Here is a 12617-nt window from a genome sequence, read left to right as displayed (position 1 = left end):
AATAACAGCCTCTGTTCCATATGCTAATGAATAGGGGGTCTCTCCCGTAGACCTCCTAGGTGTTGTTCGGTATGCCCAAAGTACCAATGCCAATTCATCAGGCCATTTCCCATTTGCTTTATCCAACCTCTTCTTAATTCCATCAAGAATTGTTTCGTTAGAAGCTTCTGCCTATCCATTACTTTGAGGGTAGGCCGGAGTCGAGTAGTAATTTCTTATTCCATACTGGGCACAGAAAGTTTTGAACTTCTTCTGAAACTGGGATCCATTGTCTGTAATCAATGAGTATGGGACCCCAAAACGAGTAATGATGCTTTTCCACACGAACCTCTCTATCATAGGTTCGGTGATTTTAGCCAATGGTTCTGCCTCAATCCATTTGGTGAAATAATCCGTTGCAACTAGCAGGAATTTTCGATTCCCAGTTGCTTTGTGCAATGGACCCACTATGTCCATTCCCCATTGAGCAAACGGCTAGGGACTCGTCAGAGGCACCAGATCCTCGGCTGGTGTTCGAATCATTGGTGAAAACTTCTGACACTTCTCACAAATTTTAACGTACACCTTAGCGTCTTCTTGCATGTACGGCCACCAATATCCTTAGGTGATTGCTCGGTGGGCGATGGACCGACCCCCAGCATGGCTTCCACAAGTTCCCTCATGAATTTCGTGGAGGAACTTTTGCACCATCTCAGGATGCACACAAAGCAAGTAGGGTCCTGTAAAAGACTTCCTGTACAATTTTCCCTCTGGGGATAACCAGAACCGAGCAGATTTGGTCCTTATTTTATGAGCCTCCTTTTTGTCAAAAGGGAGTGTTTCATCTCGTAAAAACTCCACAATTGGGTCCATCCAACTTGGTCCTTGGTTCACGTCCAAGACCATCTCTATGCTTCTCCCAATACTTGGCTCAGTTAGATACTCCACGGCTATCTTTCTTTTAAACTCTGTTGGCACAGCCGTGGCTAACCATGCTAATGAATCTGCATGAGCATTCTTTCCAAAACTTATTTGCTCAATATACACCTTTTCGAAGGTATCGAGCAGATCTCTGGTCGCCTGTACATAGGCTGCCATCTTCTCGCTCCGTGTTTCATATTGTCCGGAAAGTTGATAGACTACGAGTTGTGAATCAGAATACACCCTAACACGTTCAGCTTTTAGGGTTTTTGCACTTCTCAAACCAGCTTAGAGTGCCTCGTACTCTGCCACGTTATTTGATGCACTAAACCCTAGCCGAACAGATAGCTCCAACATTGATCCTTCAAGGGGTAAAAGCACAACTCCAATTCCTGAACTGGTGTTGCAAGCTGACCCATCAACAAACAGCTTCCATTCCAGGGGATCTTGTTCGGCTGATTCCTGTTTCTTCGTTACAGGTGGCGTTGCTTCATGCTCCTTTCTCGTAGGAGGCAAAGGTGCTACTGTGGGTGAGAATTCTGCCACAAAATTAGCCAACACTTGACCTTTGATTGCTGTGCGCGACTGATAATCTATGTCGTATTGGCTGAACTCTACTGACCAAGTTGAGATCCTTCCCGAGAAGTCTGCCTTTCGTAGCAGTGATTTTAACGGGAACTCAGTGTAAACCACAACTTTATGACTCTAGAAATAATGTGGCAATTTTCTGGTTGCTGTCCTTAGTGCCAAGACTAATTTCTCGAGGGGCAAATATCTTGTTTCGGCATCTAACAAAGTTTTGCTCACATAATAAACTGGGATTTGCTCGGATCCCTTATTTCTCAAAAGGACTGCACTCACAGCATGCTCAGAAATAGCTAAGTATAAAACTAGAGACTCACCTGGTTCTGGAGTCGAAAGAAGGGGAGGAGAGGCCAAATATCCCTTCAGATCCTGGAAGGGTTGTTCACATTCTGCTCCCCATTCGAACACTTCTCTTTTCTTTAACAGTTGAAAGAATGGTCTGCACTTGTCACTTGATCGGCTAATAAATCGATTAAGAGCCGCTGCCATCCCAGTCAACCGTTGGACTTCTTTCGTTGTCCGAGGACTCTGCAGATTTTGTAAGGCCTTTATCTAGTCGGGATTCGCCTCTATCCCCCTCAAGGTTACAAGGTGGCCCAAAAACTTTCCAGAGCCGACTCCAAACGCACACTTCGAGGCGTTGAGTTTCAACTTGTATTTCCTCAAATTTTCAAAAGCCTCTCTCAAATCTGCAATATGGCCTTGCCCGGCTTTACTTTTCACCACCATGTCATCTATGTAAACCTCCATAATTTTGCTGAACAATTTTCTGAACATGATGGTTGCCAATCTCTGATATGTTGCCCCTGCATTCTTCAATCCAAAGGGCATGACATTGTAACAGTACAACCCTCGTGATGTAATAAAAGAAGTCTTCTCCTGATTTGGCCCAAACATGGCAATTTGATGATATCCTCGATATGCATCGAGAAAACTCATTCGTTCATATCCAGCAGTGGCATCAACGAGTTGGTCTATCCTTGGAAGTGGAAAGCTATCCTTTGGGCAGGCTTTGTTCAGGTCTGTGAAGTATACGCAGACTCGCCACTTTCCATTCTTTTTCTTCACCACAACAGTGTTGGATAACCATTCTGGGTAGTAGACTTCACGTATTGCTTTGGCCTCCAACAGATGATTGACCTCTTCGATAACTGCATCCACATGCTGCACGGCTGCCCTCCGTTTTTTCTGAACGATTGGCTTATGCTGAGGATCAACGTTTAAATGGTGGCAAATTACGTCTGCACTTACCCTAGGCATTTCTTCTGGTGTCCAGGAAAATACGTCGACATAAGTCTTTAAGAAACTTATCAATTCAGTCTCTTCGTCTGCTGGCAGTGATTCCCCAATTAAAAAATACCTATCAGGATCAATCTCGTTGATCTGTATTTTCTTTAAACCTTCAACTACCCTCTCGGCTGGATCCTTTCCGATATCCTTGATGGTCGGCTGATCGGGGACTTCTACTGAATTGATATGGTGGGCATTTTGGATGCGTTTTACGATGGACACTAAACATTGTTGAGCTACCTTTTGGTTACCTCTGATCTGTTCAATCCCATTGGATCCTGGAAACTTTACCATTTGATGGAAAGTAGAAGAGACTACCCTCATCTTATGTAACCATGTTCTCCCTATAATCACGTTATAGAAGGATGGTACATCCACCACCAGGAAGTCGGTTCGTAACACCACTGTACCAGCCCGAACAGGCAAAGTTACCTTTCCCAACGGCCAAACTGCTTCTGCTCCAAATCCGACCAAAGGGGTTACTGATTGTACCAAGTCTTCTTGAGTTAGTCCCAATTTCTTGAATGCATCGTAATACAACACTTCGGTGCAACTCCCAGAGTCCACCAGGATTCTTTCCATATCATATTCCCCAACTCGTAGGGTTATGACTAATGCGTCATTGTGAGGTACCTGGACTCCTCCCAGATCGTCATCTGAAAAAACTATGCCTTCGTTGCATGCCTCTTCGCTACGCCCTCTCTTCTTTCCCAACTGCATCACATGTTGGTCGTGTTTAATCTGTCTCTGAAGCAATCTCACCTCATTTCTCGTATAAGGCTCGGCTAATCCATGTATCATATGGATTATTCCCTTTGGATTCTGTTCGTAATCCAATTCCATTGCTTTTTCTTTATCCTTGAGATCTTCTTGGATAAATTCTTTGAGATAACCTCGCGAGACCAGATCATCAAGATGCCGTTTAAACATCTCACAATCCTCTGTCATATGGCCCCAATCCTTATGGTAGCTGCAGTGCTGATTCGTAGCACGCTTTGCATCTTTATTTCCACCTAGAGTTGGAGGCCATTTGAAATAGGGCTGATTCTTTATTCGATAAAGAATTCTATAAATGGGCTCCTTCCAGACCGTATTTATTGAGAAGAACGATTTTGGATCCGGAGCTTGTTTGTCCTTGAACTGCTCTTTCTTTGCCTGCCCATAATCTTTCCTTTCACGATAAGTTTTGGGCTCTGATTTGTCTGCTTTCTTTATAGGCCTCTTTACTTGCTCGGCGGCCAGCTTACCATCCTCCCTGTAGGTGGATAAATTCAAGTAGTGCTTTGAACAGCACTGGAATGCAGCGGCTCCTCGTGCCTCTTGAACGTAACCCTAATTCGTCAGAGAAACCCTTATCCTGTAAAACAGACAAGGAGTGAGCGCACCTTTGCCTCTCGTGGCAAAGGCCCTCCGATGCCTTTGTTAGTATTTCGTACTAATGATCAAACCCTAATTATCAGTAGGAAAGCAATAAGATTGCAGTGTATTGCGTACCTTTTACCTCTAGGCTTGCTCTGTTTATATAGACATTCGGATGCTTGGTGCCCAAGCATCCCTATTGCCATAGGATTCCCAACTCGTATAGGAAACCCAGGATATCAAGGATTCTCGTTTCCTTTATCAATTTATGGAAAAGAGTCCTTTTAGGATTCTTTTCCATTACTGACCGAACATCCCATTCTTATTGGGTATCTTTCTCAGACCCTATATTCTCGGGATCTTATTCCTTAACGGAATACCACTGTTTCTGGACTCTTCCGGAATGTTCCCTCAAATAGTACTCCTCTCTCTGTTCGGCCATCTCATGGCCGAACAGATGGCCTGGACCAATTACCTCATGTGTTACTGGTCCTAAGGAAACAATTTGAACCATATCATTTGAAAGGAACTCTCCACTTGTTCGGCTCTCTCTTGCCGAACAAGTTTCTATGAATAGTGGCATCTCATGTCATTTTACTTGTATCTGGTCCAATAACGTCTCATGTTATTGTACCGAGAATCGTACAACCTCTATGGACCATTGACTTCTCATATCAGTGGTCCACAGTGCGTTGACCCTTTGTTGACCGTGCTCGGGCTCATTTTGCACCTGTTCGGGAATACCTCCCTACAATTGCTCCCCAGCTTTGCTCGTTTATATTTTACTCAGATGACGAGTAAAGCTTTTAACTGAACAAATTCACTTTGTTTCTGCACCCTGTTTCACATATTGGTGCAATGTTTCATCACTTTGCTTAAGAAAAAATCATCTTTTCTTGTGGCCGTCACAGGCTTTTAGCCCTAACCTTTACACGCGTCGATCATCGTATTGCGTTTCATTAAATACGAACAGACGTGTTTATGGGAAAACGGAACGCTCAAACGGCGTCTGGGATGACGTTTCACGTACGCCACCCACTTTTGGGGTATTTTTGGGTTTTCGTCCCATTTTCAAAAATCTCAATCTCTCTCTTAGACTTCCTCAGCAGAAAGAGGCGATTTCAAGGTTTACCCGCCATTGAAGCTCTGTTCATCATTTCAAGACCTCCTCCTTTCTGCTTTTAGGGATTCAATCGACTATTTTTCGTAAGTCATCATTCCTCTCCTTACTGCTCTTTTTCTCTTGGTAGATTGTTCACAATCTTTCGTTAGGGTTTCATCGTCCCCATTGCTTTACACTTCGTAGAATTCCAAAATCCTATCTGGTAATGGGTAGATTTCGAAGGCACTGTAATACTCCTCAAGCCATGGCTAGTTTCAGATCTCGATATGGGATTCCTGACGATGTAGCCACTGTATTGGCTCCTGAGGATGCCCTTCGTGAGAGTTTCGATTTCGACACTCTTCACATTCCTGTAGTAGCCATTGTTGAGGGCGGGGTTAGATTCCCCTTGGCTCCTCTGCTTCGCCAAGTTTTGGCGTATTATAGACTTTCCCCAATGCAAGTCTCTGCCAACTTCTTCCGAGTAGTTATGGGCATCAACACCATAAATCAGATGTTAGGGACCTCTTTAGGTTTATACGACATTCATCACCTATACAGTATCTCTAGAACCGGGGATGCCCTCACATATTATTTAAAGAGTAGGGATTCTAGGAAGAAGCTTGTCCTTGAACTCCCTGACTCTGCTCGAGGGGATGACGACGACTTCCTGATTGTCACGGGCAACTTCGAACCCAGAGATGAGGACGGCCAAGTGATTGGTTTTCACGCTCCTCACGTATTCGGGAGCCCACATTAGTGCTTTCCCCTAATTTCAAATCCTTGTCCTTTTTCATAGGAAAAGCTTTTTCGTGCTTTTCTAATTATTTATGCTTTGCTCGTCTGCAGCTTCGAACATTAACCGGGGTTATAATATCATAACCCCTCAAGTGCACGTAACTGATATCAAGCGAGCACTTGCTTTCAACGGCGAAGGGACTTACCTTGCTGGCCGAGCAAGAGCGGCTCAGGTTCTGCTGAGTTACAAAGCGTCATACGGGGGGTTTATTGATCGGCGTACCCGAGCAGCGGACAACCTTGCAGCGGCTGGTCCTTCAAGACCTGTTCCCGAAGAAAGGCGTTCTCGGACACCTCCAATCTCCGACGAACCAATTCCCTTTGCCGAAGAAGCCTCCAGTCCCACATCAAGTTCTTCTTCCAGCGGTTACACGCCTTCACCTCCAGCAATGAACCAGCCAATTGATTTAGGGAGTCTTCTCACCATACCTGGTCGAGGTCGTGGCGCTGCTCGGGGCCAAGGTGGCCAAGGTCGTGGCCGCCGTACTCAGACTCAGACTGATGCTCTTCCTGGCTTTTCCCCAGAAGAAATCGAGGCCATCCACAGAGAGAAACGTCAACGGGTGGAACAGCCTCAAGAAAGACCCCCACCTTCCTCCTCGTCTCCTGCTCCAATATGGGCTCCCTCATTCTCTCATGGGAACCGAGCTATCACTGCTCGGGACACTGTCGAGACCGAAGGGACTGCCCTTGCACTGTCCCAGGCCTTTTTGTTGCCTGGGGACATGCAAAAAGAAGTTGCAATGTCTCCAGACAATCTTCTCAGTTCCTTCATGTCCCACAACGCCAAGGTAAAATTTCTTTTTGTGATCATAGTGTACACAGAACTTAACAGTTATGTTTATCACAATTGTTTTGAATGTTTCCAGGTGATGCAAAAAATGGTGGCCATGGCTCAAAAACTTAGCCAATCAGAGCCCCAACGAGCAAAACTTGTCAGTGAAAACTCCAAGCTCCAACGTACCATCATCAGGCTTGAGAGAGAAAGGAACCAGGCCCAGGGGGTTGCAGATGGCCTGAAAGGACAATTGAAGGGGACTGAGGACAGTCTTGCCCAGACTTTGAAGGAGCTCGAGACGTCCCAGAATGAAGCCAAGGTTGCCTTTGAAAAGGGATATAACGAAGGAATCAAAGTTGCCACAGAGAGCTACACAAACCAGATGCCTGGAATTCAGGATCAAGTTTGGGTGGCGTCTTGGAGGGCCTGCCTTGAAAAAGCAGAGATTCCTGAGTCATCTCCACTTTGGACCAACATTGAGCTTCCAAGCGCAGCAGCTGGTGATCAGGAGGAAATTGTTGAAGAGGGAGATGAAGAACAGGTCTTGCAGACAGCGGAGCCTCCTGTTACCGAAGTGGAGCCTCAGAGTGATATGACCAACTCTGGCCAAAAGGAAGCCAGTGGTGGTCAACTTGAAGATGAGAATCTAACTGCAGCTGAAGCTCCTCCAACTGTTCCTACAACCGTTCAAGACCTGACTGAAGATGAGTGAATATGTCTTTGTATTGTGACAATATGTTTGGCTTTCTGTTTCTGGGCCTAGCCAAAGTGTTTAAAACATTCTAACAGTATTTCGTACTTGTCTTTAAGTATTTCGTACTTATGCATATATTTGAATGCTTCTAAGTCTGTGCACATTCGTTGTATGATTTGAACAGTTTTGTGCATATTCTCGTATGCTTATGCATGTATTCATATGCTTTGCATAGTCTCGTAGAGTTTAAGTTTCACGTACTTTAAACTTTTAAGTTTCACGTACTTAAATGTTTGAAATTTACACAAGTATTTCGAACTTGTGTTCAATTTACACAAGTATTTCGAACTTGTGTTCAAGTGTCATGTACTTTAAATGGATGTCATATACCCTGCTCCCCAATACGAATGAGGGAATTTTACTTCGTAATTCGTATTTAAAACAAATACCAGAAACAACAATAGTTATAAAAAAAGGCGACTTTATTCATAAGCTATAGAGCTCAAGAGGGCGTTTATTCGTACCCCGTGCAGCTAAAATAACAGAACTAGAACATAAGAGAGTTTTATTCGTAACTCTCACACAATCACGATGTGTACAAAGAAAAAGTATTTTTCATATAAAAAACTTCCTCAAATTATGGACATTCCAAGGCCTTGGCACCGGGTTCCCATCCAGGTCTGCCAGTCGATAAGCCCCAATGCCTACAATCTCAGTAACTCGATATGGGCCTTCCCAATTTGCCCCTAGCTTTCCCTCATTAGCCACTTTAGTATTGCCGAGCACTTTTCGTAGCACAAGGTCTCCAACACCAAACTCTCGTGGGTGTACATTCTTGTTATAACTTTTGATGAGCTGCTCTTGGTATGAGGCCAAGTGCACCAAGGCCCGTTCTCGTCGTTCCTTGGCAAAGTCTAACTCAATCTCCAAGGCTCTGTCATTTCCTCCACTTTCAACCAAAGTGGTCCTGTTGGTCGGCAGACCTATTTCCAATGGAATAACAGCCTCCGTTCCATATGCCAATGAATAGGGGGTCTCTCCCGTAGACCTCTTAGGCGTTGTTCGGTATGCCCATAGGACCAATGGCAATTCATCGAGCCATTTCCCCTTTGTTTTATCCAAACGTTTCTTAATCCCATCAAGGATTGTTTTATTCGAAGCCTCTGCTTGTCCGTTGCTTTGCGGGTAGGCTGGAGCCGAGTAATAATTTCTTATCCCATACTGGGCACAGAAAGTTTTGAATTTCTTCTGAAATTGCGACCCATTGTCTGTAATCAACGAATAGGGTACCCCAAAGCGAGTTATGATGCTTTTCCACACAAACCTTTCTATCATAGGTTCAATAATCTTGGCCAACGGCTCAGCCTCAATCCATTTAGTGAAGTAATCTGTCGCAACTAACAGAAATTTCCGATTTCCAGTTGCCTTGTGTAGTGGACCCACTATGTCCATTCCCCATTGAGCAAACGGCCAGGGACTCGTCAGCGGCACCAGGTCCTCGGCTGGTGTTCGAATCATTGGTGAAAATTTCTGACACTTCTCACAAATTTTTACGTACACCTTAGCATCTTCTTGCATGTACGGCCACCAATACCCTTGGGTGATTGCTCGGTGGGCTATGGACCGACCACCAGCATGGCTTCCACAAGTCCCCTCGTGAATTTCGTGGAGGAACTTTTGCACCATCTCAGGATGCACACAAAGCAAGTAGGGTCCTGTAAAAGACTTCCTATATAGTTTTCCCTCTGGGGATAACCAGAACCGAGCAGATTTGGTCTTGATTTTATGTGCCTCCTTTTTGTCCAAAGGGAGTACTTCATCTCGTAAAAACTCCACTATTGGGTCCATCCAACTTGGTCCTTGGTTCACGTCCAAGACCATCTCTACACTTCTGCCAATGCTCGGCTCAGCCAAATACTCTACGGCTATTTTTCTTTTAAACTCAGATGGCACAGCTGCGGCTAACCATGCCAATGAATCTGCATGAGCATTCTTCCCAGAACTTATCTGTTCAATATACACCCTTTCGAAGGTATCAAGTAGATCTCTCGTCACCTGCACATATGCCGCCATCTTCTCGCTCCGGGTTTCATATTGCCCGGACAGTTGATGGACCACGAGCTGTGAATCAGAATACACCCTAACTCGTTCAGCTTTTAGGGTTTTTGCACTTCTCAAACCAGCTAAGAGTGCCTCATACTCTGCCACATTATTTGATGCATTGAACCCTAGCCGAACAGATAATTCTAACATTGACCCTTCAGGGGGTAAAAGCACAACTCCAATACCCGAACCGGTGTTGCAAGCTGACCCATCAACAAACAGCTTCCATTCCAGGGGATCTTGTTCGGCTAACGCCTGTTTCTTCGTTACAGGAGACTTTGCTTCACACTCCTTTCTCGTAGGAGGCAAAGGTGCAACCGTAGGTGAGAACTCTGCCACAAAATCTGCCAACACCTGGCCTTTGATTGCTGTGCGCGGCTGATAGTCGATGTCATATTGGCTCAACTCAACGGACCAAGTTGAGATCCTTCCCGAGAAATCTGCCTTTCGGAGCAGTGATTTTAATGGGAACTCGGTGTAGACCACAACCTTATGGCTCTGGAAATAATGTGGCAATTTTCTAGTTGCTGTCCTTAGTGCTAGGACCAATTTCTCGAGGGGCAAATACCTTGTTTCGGCATCTAACAAAGTTTTGCTCACATAATAAACTGGGATTTGCTCGGATCCCTTATCTCTTAAAAGTACTGCACTTACAGCATGCTCAGAAACAGCTAAGTATAAAATCAGAGACTCACCTGTTTCTGGAGTCGAAAGAAGGGGAGGAGAGGCCAAATATCCCTTTAGATCCTGAAAGGCTTGTTCACATTCTGCTCCCTATTCGAACCCTTCCCTTTTCTTCAATAACTGAAAGAAAGGTCTGCACTTGTCACTTGATCGGCTAATAAATCGATTAAGAGCTGCTGCCATCCCAGTTAATCGTTGGACTTCTTTCGTTGTCCGAGGACTTTCCAGATTCTGTAAGGCTTTTATCTGGTCGGGATTTGCCTCTATTCCCCTTAGAGTTACAAGATGGCCCAAAAACTTTCCAGAGCCGACTCCAAACGCACACTTCGAGGCGTTGAGTTTCAACTTGTATTTCCTCAAAATCTCGAAAGCTTCTCTCAAATCTGCAATATGGCCTTGCCCAGATTTACTCTTTACCACCATGTCATCTATGTAGACCTCCATAGTTTTGCCGAGCAATTTTCTAAACATGATGGTCGCCAGTCTCTGATACGTTGCCCCTGCATTCTTCAATCCAAAAGGCATGACATTATAACAGTACAACCCGCGTGGTGTAATAAAAGACGTATTCTCCTGATCTGGCCCAAACATTGCAATTTGATGGTATCCTCGATATGCATCGAGAAAACTCATCCGTCCATATCCCGCTGTTGCATCAACCAACTGGTCAATCCTTGGAAGAGGAAAACTGTCTTTAGGACACGCCTTGTTTAAATCTGTGAAGTCAACACATACGTGCCATTTTCCGTTCTTTTTCTTGACGACAACAGTATTTGATAGCCACTCTGGATAATAAACTTCCCTTATTGCCTTGGCTTCCAACAAGTGATCCACTTCTTCGATTACAGCGTCAACATGCTGTACGGCTGCCCTTCGTTTCTTTTGAATGACCAGTTTATGCTGTGGATCTATATTCAAGTGATGGCAAATAACATCTGCATTTACCCCAGGCATCTCCTCTGGTGTCCAAGCAAATACATCGATATAAGTTTTCAAAAAACTAATCAATTCGTTTTCTTCCTCTTCTGGCAGTGATTCCCCAATTAGAAAATACCTATCTGGATCAGTCTCGTTGATCTGTGTTTTCTTCAAATCCTCAACCACCCTCTCGGTTGGGTCTTTTCCGATATCCTCAATGGTCGGCAGATCCGGAGTTTCCACAGTATTAATATGGTGGGCATTATGGACTCTTTTAATGATGGATACCAAACATTGTTGAGCTATCTTTTGGTTACCTTTGATGTGCTCAATCCCATTAGACCCTGGGAACTTTACCATCTGATGGAAAGTTGAAGAGACTGCCCTCATCTTGTGCAACCATGTCCTTCCTATAATCACGTTATAGGAAGACGGTACATCCACCACCAAGAAGTCGGTTCGTAGCACCACTGTCCCAGCCCGAACAGGCAGAGTTACTTTGCCTAACTGCTCCTGCTCCAAATCCGACCAATGGAGTTGCTGATTGTACCAAATCTTCTTGTGTGAGCCCCAGTTTCTTGAACGCATCGTAGTATAGCACTTCGGTGCAACTCCCTGAATCTACCAGGATTCTCTCCATATCATATTCCCCAACTCGTAGGGTTATGACCAAAGCATCATTGTGAGGTACCTGGACTCCTCCCAGATCTTCATCAGTAAAAACTATGCCCTCGTTGCTTGCCCCTTCGTTGCGACCTCTTTTCTTCCCCAACTGCATTACATGCTGGTCATGTTTCACTCGTCTCTGAAGCAATCTCACCTCATTTCTCGTATAAGGTTCGGCCAATCCATGTATCATATGGATTATCCCTTTTGGATTTTGTTCGTAATCCAATTCCATTGCCTTGTCTTTATCCTTGGAATCCTCTTGGATAAATTCTTTGAGGTAACCTCGTGAGACCAAATCATCAAGATGTCGTTTAAACATCTCACAGTCCTCTGTCATGTGACCCCAATCCTTATGGTAACTGCAGTGTTGGTTCGTAGCACGTTTTGCATCTTTATTCCCACCAAGAGTTGGGGGCCATTTGAAGTATGGTTGATTCTTTATTCGATAAAGAATCCTGTAAATGGGCTCTTTCCAAACCGTGTTTATTGAAAAGAATGACTTGGGATCCGGGGCTTGTTTATCCTTGTACTGCTCTTTCTTCGCCTGCCCATAATCTTTCCTTTCATGATAGGTTTTGGGCTCTGGCTTGTCAGCTTTCTTTGTAGGCCCCTTTACTTGCTCGGCGGCCAACTTTCCATCCTCTCGTAGGATGTCATCCTCGTTCCTGGCATGCTGCTCAATCCTCTCCATTAATTTTGCCAATGTCTGCACGGGACTCATGTTTAGAGACTTACGC

General features: G+C 44.7%; 1 protein-coding gene across 1 annotated transcript; it reads left to right on the top strand.

Moving 5' to 3' along the window:
• Positions 1–6365: 6365 nt before the first annotated feature.
• LOC131309580 (uncharacterized) lies at positions 6366–7524 on the top strand. Its single transcript, XM_058336195.1, has 2 exons — positions 6366–6825; positions 6904–7524. Exons 1-2 carry the CDS (start codon positions 6424–6426, stop codon positions 7522–7524), a joined length of 1023 nt encoding a protein of 340 aa, XP_058192178.1. The 5' UTR covers positions 6366–6423.
• Positions 7525–12617: the final 5093 nt, after the last annotated feature.

This window comes from Rhododendron vialii, chromosome 12a (assembly GCF_030253575.1).
Source record: "Rhododendron vialii isolate Sample 1 chromosome 12a, ASM3025357v1".
Lineage (NCBI taxonomy): Eukaryota > Viridiplantae > Streptophyta > Magnoliopsida > Ericales > Ericaceae > Rhododendron > Rhododendron vialii.
The sequence above is the reverse complement of the archived record's forward strand: the minus strand, read 5'-3'. Positions and strand labels throughout refer to the sequence as shown.

Coding starts and splice junctions, on each gene's coding strand:
- LOC131309580 (XM_058336195.1), top strand. CDS start 6,424: ATGAACCAGCCAATTGATTTAGGGAGTCTTCTCACCATACCTGGTCGA. Junction 6,826..6,903: donor TCATGTCCCACAACGCCAAG/GTAAAATTTCTT, acceptor GAATGTTTCCAG/GTGATGCAAAAAATGGTGGC.